This window comes from Sinocyclocheilus anshuiensis, unplaced genomic scaffold, assembly GCF_001515605.1.
Source record: "Sinocyclocheilus anshuiensis isolate Anshui unplaced genomic scaffold, SAMN03320099.WGS_v1.1 scaffold542, whole genome shotgun sequence".
Classification (NCBI taxonomy): domain Eukaryota; kingdom Metazoa; phylum Chordata; class Actinopteri; order Cypriniformes; family Cyprinidae; genus Sinocyclocheilus; species Sinocyclocheilus anshuiensis.
The window spans coordinates 1195147-1204751 of record NW_015547685.1 but is presented as its reverse complement, the minus strand read 5'-3'; the positions used below and the strand labels follow the sequence as shown (position 1 = coordinate 1204751).

Here is a 9605-nt window from a genome sequence, read left to right as displayed (position 1 = left end):
CAGAGCAGGGGACGCGAGGAACAGTATTGAGAACCGCTGCTTTTGAACATTGATTTTGAAACTTGTGAATCCATTTGAATCGTTAGAAGACAGAATCACGATTCATATATGAATAGATTTTTACGTGCACCCCTAGTTTTCTCTTCCTCTTCTGTAAAGCAGTGCAGCATGACCTCGCCCCCTTCGTAGCATGTTTCTGGGGGCGGGGTTTGTCTGGGTTTGCGATGTCACGAACCCGGGAAGTAACTTGTTGTAGTCCCTACGAGCCGTTTTTGTAGGCATTAAACTGACAGAATTTTAAAAGACTATATCTCCGTTTGCATTGAACTTTCAGCACAGCAACTTTGCAGATATTGTTTATGCTCAAACAGCAACATTACACACTAACTAACGTTAAACAAGTGAAATCGCAATCAACCACCCCTTTAAAAAAGCAGTAAAGTTGTGAAATATTATTTCAATTTAAAAGAACTGTTTTCTTTTTGCATATATTTTAACATGTAATGTATTCCTGTGATGGCGTGAAATTTCAGCAGCCATTACTCCAGTCTTTAGTGTCATATGATCCTTCAGTCATAATATGCTGATCATATTATGACTATCATTCTAATATGCTGATTATTATTCTTATTATTATCACTGTTGAAAACATTTGTGATTTTTCTTTTTAAGAATTCTTTGATGAACAGAAAGTTCAAAAGAACACCACTTATTTGAGAGAGAATTTTTTTATAACATTATAAATGTGTTCACTGTCACTTTTAATCTATTTAATGCATCCTTACTGAATAAAAGTATGAATTTCTTTATAAAAAAAAAAGTACTGACCCAAACTTTTGAAGGATTGCGTAGTTTCTTCTTTAGGATCAGATAATTGATCAATGTTTTGCTTGCAGTAACATGTTTATTTGATGTTAGACGGAGGGAGTGAAGGGTTATGCATACTGGGTTTGCTCCACACTGCTGGACAAGAGCAACAGAGACTCTGAGCTCTACCTCTACAACATAGTCCAGATGAACGCCATCTCTGCAGCCCAGGTGGCTCTGAGCAAGTACACTGGTATGAGAACACAAACACCGCATACTGTTTTAAAATATTGCAAGGGTTATTATGGGTCTGTAATTTATTGTGTGATCTCCAATTTTTGTAAAAAAAAAAAAAGAAAAAGAATAAAAAATACAAAAATATCTTTAACCAAAGCTAAAATTTGAAATAAAGTTTCTTTCTCTCACCCACATTAAATGCTTTAAGTAATACGAATACATTATCTATAATCTGTAACCATTATAAAGTATGTCAATACATGAACGGGGCACTATATGCATGTTTTATAGGAAACCAGTTAAAGACCCCTAATGTATTGAATGATTTCACCAGGAATGCAGGTGGAATGGCTAGACACAATTAAAAATGTGTTTCTCCCTGAATATAAAGGAAATGATCCATGTGACAATGATAAATTATTTAAAGAAGAAGTGAGGTAATGAAGCTCAGTGTACTCTCTCTGTTTCACACCAGAGAGGATTCAGACAGACCCAGACGCCTTCATCATGCTCGGATACCTGAACACACACCTGCAGCTGAAGAAACAGGCCACCGAGGCATATCGCAGGTTTGCTACCTCTAGCTATTTATACATTTGGAAATTCTGTCCAGCCAGATGGACAGTTTCTGACACTAATCTGGACCACACTGGTATTAAATCGTTCTTGGATATATTCTGTTCTCCAAAGAGCTGTTGAGTTGCTTCAGGCGTCCCCTCACACAGACCAGCTCAGCTTTGCTCTGAGGGGTTATGGACGTGCCCTCAGGTAAAACTCACTTCGTACAACTATGCTGACAGTCATTTCATCCATAGCGATATCATTAGAGTTATCAGTGTGAAGTAATGTTTTTTTTTTCTTATGTCACTGTCAGTGATGATGGACAGTGGGAAGAAGCGGTGCGTATTTATTCCTCCACACCACTAGAGGAGCTCCATGATCTCATCGGGCTTGCGCTCACTTGTTTCAGAATCGGTCGCCTGCCAGAGAGCGTTCAGGGTGAGCAGTCATTGCAATTTTGTGATTGTTGACTGGTACCATCTCACATAGTACCCACAGTTCCATCTGAAAGTACTCAAGCTTTTGATTGTGTTGCTGATGGTATTTGTGTCCATTTCCAGCCTATGAGAAAGCCCTTGTAGTTGCCTCTAGCGAGAAGGAAAAAGCCTGTATACTCACTGCACTTGCCCTGATACAGCACAGGCTGGGCAGCATGGATCATGCCAAAACGCTTCTCTTCAAGTGGTAAACTAACTACTCAACTGTCTCAGAGCAGCACATTTTCTGCTGCCGTCAAAAGCAAAACCCTTCTCCTCTTGTTTATGTTTGTGTGTGTAGCTCCATGCTGAAAGAGCCAGTACCAGAGAGTCTGCAGTGTCTGTGTGCTCTGGGTTTGGTTCATGGTGATGTTACCCTGGCAAGTGCTACGCTTACTGAGCTGCTAAAACTGGGGGAACCTATAGGAGGCGCTGTGGAGGAGCGCTGTCTGCTCACTTGCACCCTGCTGGCCCTGCAGGGCAACTTTAGCGGCGTACACAGGGAGGCTGCTAGGGCTATACACAGGTACTGTATAATATTTAGAGATACGGTGTCTCTTAATTTGATACAATGTGATAAAGCAACAAGAATCTATCACTTTTGCTTCTGTGTTAATCTGGGTTTTTGTTCTAACAAAATGCGACAAACAATACTATAAATTTATCAGTGTCCAAAAATCTTGCTTCACCTAGCTATTATATAATATATTAGTATTTTAAGATATATAAAAGTACATATTATATTAAGTACTATTCATATTACTATTCATATTCATACTATTCAGATATGTTCTGATTACCTGTAATTTTGTTGCATAGAATCTTTCAGCGTTTTACCTCCTAAAAATAAGGGAATTATATTATTATCTTTATATTATTAAATTAATACTTTTATACAGCAAAGGACACATTAAATTTATCAAAAGTGAACTTCCTGTTAGTGAAAGAATCCTGAAAAATGTAACATGGTTTACAAAAAAAAAAATGGAAGCAGCACAACTGTTTTCAACATTGACAATAATAATAAATGTTTCTTGAGCAGCAAATCAGCATATTAAAATGTTTTCTGAAGGATCTTGTGATACTAAAGACTGGAGTAAGGACTGCTGAAAATTCAGCTTTGCCATCACAGGAATAAATTATATTTTAAGATATATGCAAATAGAAAACATTATTTTAAATTGTAATAATATTTCACAATAGTACTGTCTTTACTGTATTTTTGACCAAATAAATGAAGCCTTAGTGAGCGTAAGAGACTTAATTCAAAAACATTAAAAAATATTATTATATTATATTATATTTCAAAAACATTATTATATTATATTATATTATATTATTATATTAGTTGTTGCAGGAAAATCTGCTTGGAACCAGATTGAGATCAAAATAGACCTTCAGTTGTTACTGATCAGCTGAAGCCCAGACACTTCACTTACTGAATATTCGTCCACCCTCGTTATGTTTTGTTGAGTGGGGAATTGAGGACTTTGATTAAATTAAACGCTCTTCTTTATTTGTCCAATAGCAAGTGACTTTTCAATGTCCTCCTTTAATCTCGTACAAAGATGTGAAAACACTCAAATGCTATTAAAGGGAAGACGCTCTAATCTAATTAACCTCAGCTATGAATCATTGCATTTGGTTAATTAACCCAAATGTCAAATGAGGTACCAGAACACCCCAGAATTACAAGAATTCTTCTTTTTCTTTTTCGAGCCATTTTTTAATAATAAAAAAATATATGTTTGACATCTGCCATGTTGTAGGAACCCAGGAAATCCATCTCTCTGGGCTCTTCTCTCCAGACTGGTCCCACAGTACTGCCCCAACAAAGCCGATGTGAGTATTCTCACATCAGCTTTCACATATATTCACACATATTTTAGGAGAACTCATATTCTTAAAGGAATAGTTCACCTGTTATAAAAGTATTGATTATAAGTGTTCTTATTTTCATCAGGGAGGTGCTGTGGCCGGCAGTGTGGCATGTCATGCCAGCTTGACACTTGGAAAGGTAATTTAAAATTTGTGGATGAAATCTTGTGTCAAGATCTGCGTCTATTAAAGAGTTCAACTCTTTTCATCTGTAGAGGGCGTTGCTGTACAGTGGAGTGAATCAACTGGCCTCAGGCCGGCACTCTGGTGAGGACAGAAGACGCAATGCTCTGAAAACAATCCAGAGAGCTGTACTGCTGTGTCCAGGTAAACTGAGTTACAATCAGACATGCTGGATCAGTTCTCAGGTTATCTGCTAAATAACAAGTCACTAACTGAAAGATTCGGAAGATTCAGAGACAGAGTTTCCAAGACCCAGATCCTGTAATTTTCTAATCCAGACTAATAGCAGACTAAGGGAAACCGATCAAAATCTCTTTCTAGGAAAGTCAGTCTCTTGGCATTTAATGACATAATGTTGACTTTAAAGCATGGGAACCTTGAAATATGCAAATAAGAATTTATGTCGAAGTTGTAATGAGCTTTGGCTTCTTGTTCAAGAAGGTTGTTAATGTAGTTTTGGACAGAACACACTCTTCTATAACCCTAAAACGATGAAAATATTCCATTTGGATAGTAAGAACCTTGCATTAAACGTGTCAGCAGGAGTAAGTGCCAAGTGTAATGCATAGAGTGTATTTAGAGAGAAGCCAAGTCTATGTGAAAAGTTTGAGCAGAGAGAGGAGATGCTGAAACATAGATATATCAACCAGATGAAAGATTTGTCTGCAGCCTAGGTAGGATGGCATTGATTCAGTGTTGGATTGAGGGTGTCCTCTGTCTTTATCTCTGTATGACAAATGCAGATGATCCTGCTGGGTGGGCAGGGCTAATGGCCGCCTGTCACACAGAGAACACCGCATGCTTACTCACAGGCTCCGCCCCTCACAGAGAAGATCTGGAGAGGGCGCATATGACCCTGGTGTCTGAAAAAGGTCAGTGAGACTTGAGAATGTCATGTCAGTGTATGTATATATATGCTGATGGGAGCACGACTCTAAGGCTATGTGCGTTATGTGTACGATCTGTTCTCAGTGAAGAGCCTGCAGGCAGAGGACGGGCTCTTGGCTCAGGCCCTGGAGGGATGGGTGCTGCAGCAAGCCGTGACTGGACTCAAACAGAGCAGCCAATATGACCAGGCAGAGACTCTCTGCTCCCAGGTACATGTACACATGCATGCTCTCTCTTTCTGTGTCACACCGTCCCCCATTGATGCATCTCTCTCTTTTGTGAATCGGGCACAGGTGCAAACACAGACAGGTTGACCTGTTCTTGGGCTTCAGAGCAGAACCGTGTGCCTGTTTCATGCACTGACACAGCACCATCTGTCTAGCATCCATCTATTGTAGCTATCTGTCTGCTCAAAATGCTAGAGCTGTTCCCCTTTGTGGGTGTATCTGTAGTGTAGGAGTGTCCAATCTTGCTACTATAGGGCCAATGTTCTGGATAGTTCAGCTCCAACTTGCCCCAAAATGCCTGCCTGGAAGTTTCTGGTGATCCCGAAGACCTTAATTAGCTAGTTCAGGTGTGTTTAGTTGGGGTTGAAACTAAACTCGGCTCTCTCAAGTCTCAAAATTTATATAGCATATTTTAAAGGGATAGTTCACCCCAAAATGAAAAATTCTTCAAAACAGTTGACAGCAGCCATTGACTTCCATAGTATTGAAAAAAATACTATGGAAGTCAATGGTTACCGTCAACTGTTTTGTTGCCAACATTCTTCAAAATAATTTTCTTTTGTGCTCAACAGAAGAAAGAAACTCATACAGGTTTGGAACAACTTGAGGGTTAGTAAATGACAGAATTTGAAAAGGGAAGTTATGTTCCATAAATTTGTGGCATCAATCAAAAATGACACCTTTATTTTTGACAAGCTTTGTTTAATGCCCAAAGTAAAGATAGTGGGCCTCTAACACAGAAACGAGCGCAGATCTGAGCTCACAAATCAAATTACTACAGGATTCACGTGTGATTTATGAAACATTTGTATGCTACCAATCCCATCGTACGAATGATCGTACGTTGATAAATATGGCGGCTGAAAACAATTGTCATTTGAATTTCACGCCCCTAAAAACACCCGGGTTTAAAAGCCTTGCCCTAGAGTTTATGACATAGAGAAAGTAATCCAGTCAAGAAGAGGAAGTAAGCTCATGAAAGAGAAAAATTATCTTACTCCAAAAACACCCGTTAACCTCATAATTGTAAACAATTACGTTAATTTACATCTATATTAAATACTGGTAAATATAACGAAACATTTACAAACATTATAAACACTATATAGCCTATTTAGTTCCCCTCACTCCACAACAAATCCTTTAAATTTAACGGTATTCAGAACAGAACAAGAATGAAAAATAAGCAGCTATAAAATTAGATATTAAGCTATGAAATAAAACACAAATTAGGCTATAGTGGCATTCATTATAAACCGCATACAAACGCCAAGCTAAAATGAATTGATTTAAAGTGAAACTGAAATGGCACTGGGCTCACGAGGCTCTCTCATTCGACAAGAATTCAAATGTTTCCATTTTTGCTGTGTAACATTTGGTTGTTAAACTTATTCATTATGTAAACAAGGACTTGTACTTCACTCATGTTCCATTATCCACGTAAAACATTGTCCTCCATATTAGGGCTGCACGATAAATCGAAATGGAATCGAGATTGCGATTTTCTTCGATTTCATAATCGCGCAATAAAATCGTCTGCGATTTTTTTGCGTAACTTGTCAGGGAGCTACGGCTATGTGTAGTAAATTCTGCTCCATCTGAAAGCACGTGATGATGATTTCCTGCTGGTTACAGAACCGGCTTTTTTAACACAATGCGCATGACAATCGCATTCGATTAATCGTGCAGCCCTACTCCATATGCACAAAAATGTGTTTGTTGGGGTGCTGCACGCTGATTTTACAGTGGACCTTTTAAATTGAGCAGTGGAACTTTTATGTTTGGTTGACTGCATTTTAGTTTGGTGATGAATGACTGAAATGTCCAATTAGCAACACTAGAACTGATATGTTGTGTGTGGGCACGAGGTGCCTGCCGGATTTAATAAAATAAAGAAATAAAGAAAACAAATAAAATGCATTGTGTCACAAAACGAGCATAGCCTATTTTTCTTTTGTTAATCTGCTAATTATTTTATAATTAATTATAATTTATATTTGAATTATTAAAATTATATTTTAAATATAATTTATTTTATATACTTAATTTCCGTTCATTGAAGCGCTGCAGGTGTGTGATGTGACGATGTGTGAAACCTCATGGTCTGTTGTTTATGCTGATATTTGTGCATATTTGTGCAAAAAAATTACATTCTAATCTTACTGGTTAATGATCGACTAATGAGCTTTGGTTATCAGTCAGGACAATGTCCACCAGATTTACTATGCTGTATACGCAAGTTCTGGTCAAAACTCAAAAACTTGTGTACATGAGCTGAGAGCTGACGTGAGATTTGATCGTAGCCACTGCTCACGTCCATTACTATTGATAAATTGACCGTACATTCAATTTTCTGTCGTATATTCATTTTGTAAATGAGGCCCAATGTCTTAATTAAATATTTTTGTTAACCCAGCCAATCTAGTAAAATGCATGAAACTGCATTTAAAATCTGAATAAAAAATAGTATATGTGAACAATATGATTTATGCAGTAAATAAGCAGGTTGAAATGCTCATGACAGATGACAGTCACAACATGCATCTCACAGCGAATGGCTGCCGCCTACTGTTTTTCACCTGTTGTTTGCATAAATTTGAGCTTGGAAAAGTTAGATGCTCTTGGTCACTCTAAACTGGTTCTTCAATTCACTGTCAATCCCACAAATCTGGTACAAAAGAACTGAAACTCTGCACTGCTCAATCGGTGCCAATGGACACATACCGCAAGACTTGAAATAGGTGTGACAGACAAAGGAGACATGAATATGTGCAGTGCTGGGGGCCTCCAGGAAAACCACTGATCGAAATTAACTGGTTTTATGTTATTTTATATCGTACTGCATTAGGTTACACCATTACAATTTTTTTTTAATGGTTAAATCTAAGTATAAATCGATCTTTAAGGTAACACCATGTTTCCACTTTGCTAGATGCTAGAAAGTCTTCTGAGCACAACGAAAAAATATACATCGAGTCACAAGTCTTTTAAAAGTATTTGTAAGTTTTAGGCAAAGTATAGACAAATATGTTTAAAATGATTATCATGTTGAGATCATATGACATTTGTGTTGTTTAACACAAATATCCGACAAGCTCACCTCAAATTCTGATATTTTCCTGGGAACATCAACTCATGTTGCACACCAGTCAACCTTCGTGAAGTTGGCACCCCATAAAAAGAAATAATCACCAAAACTATGCCATTCGTTTGTGCTGATTTGTGCCGCAAAAATGAACGTTTGTGCTGGTTTGGTGTTTGAGATATTAAACATAATTTTTTTGACTGTGTGACGTCACTCTCCACCCCATGTTGCTCAAATCGCTCCAAACCAGCGTAGTTCGTTTGTGCTCGATTTGTGCCGTTAAAACAAACACTGTATCTATTTTCCTTCCTTAGATATAACCAAAATATTTTCGGGAGCTGTGACGTCACTCTCCACCCCAGTTCGTCTAAATCACACAAAACTGGTGTTATTCATTTGTCCTCGATTTGTGCCGGTTTGTGCTGTTGAAATGAACGTCAAATATATTTCCCCTTCTTAGAAATAACAAAAACAATTCTGGGCAGTGACGTCACTCTCCACCCCATGCCTTTCAAATCTCTCCAAACCGGTGGCGTTCATTTGTGCTCGATTTGTGCTGGTTTGTGCCGTTAAAAGAAACCCTGTAACTATGACCGCTTCTTAAGTATAATGGGAACTTTACTCTCCACTCCGTTTAGCGTGGCCGCAGAGTTTAAAAAATACAAATTAGTGTTCGTGCTGCCTTAAAAATGTTAAGTTTAGTCAGGTCCAAGTTTTCACTAACTTCGTTTCAACTTAATGCTGCCTTGAAATTTAAGCTTAGTCAACTTGAAATATGGTGAGACCGTTTTTTTTTTTTTTTACTGCGACTCTAAATCGTTCTAATTTATTTGTGCTCGATTTGTGCCAATAGAATACTGAACATATTCCCCCTAGGAATAACAAATACATGCTAATTCAGGGAGCTCTCCATTCATGCCAACGGCTCCGTTCGTTTGTGCTAGATGCTGTTTAAATGAACATTCTATTTTTATTTCTCCTCAGTAAAACATTACAAATATCTGGAGGAAAAGTGATGGCACGCAAGCCGCTCGTCCAAATTCCTGTCTTCTATAGTTTGCAAATCTGCTGGTTTGCAACGTTTTTATAAGTTTTATTGCCAGTGGCTTCATCAAGCACCAAATCCAACATTTTCATTTTCTCGGAACAGGCTATTGTTTAATATCACATGTTCGTGTTCTTGTTTGTTGCTATTTAAAGGGGTCATATGATGCTGCTAAAAAGAACATTATTTTGTGTATTTGGTGTAATGAAATGTGTTTA

The 9605-nt window shown here is 37.9% G+C and overlaps 1 protein-coding gene across 3 annotated transcripts in view; it reads left to right on the top strand.

Annotated features, from left to right (window-relative positions):
* LOC107703247 (tetratricopeptide repeat protein 37-like) overlaps positions 1 to 9605 on the top strand; it is a 33361-nt gene that overhangs the window by 12294 nt on the left and 11462 nt on the right. For all 3 annotated transcript variants that reach the window (XM_016505797.1, XM_016505796.1, XM_016505799.1), the window contains exons 26-36: positions 919 to 1060; positions 1520 to 1613; positions 1735 to 1812; positions 1919 to 2043; positions 2166 to 2289; positions 2383 to 2607; positions 3851 to 3923; positions 4045 to 4098; positions 4175 to 4286; positions 4886 to 5014; positions 5115 to 5239. In XM_016505797.1, the coding sequence (XP_016361283.1) occupies positions 919 to 1060; positions 1520 to 1613; positions 1735 to 1812; positions 1919 to 2043; positions 2166 to 2289; positions 2383 to 2607; positions 3851 to 3923; positions 4045 to 4098; positions 4175 to 4286; positions 4886 to 5014; positions 5115 to 5239 (1281 nt within the window). The remainder of the gene's footprint in view (positions 1 to 918; positions 1061 to 1519; positions 1614 to 1734; positions 1813 to 1918; positions 2044 to 2165; positions 2290 to 2382; positions 2608 to 3850; positions 3924 to 4044; positions 4099 to 4174; positions 4287 to 4885; positions 5015 to 5114; positions 5240 to 9605) is intronic.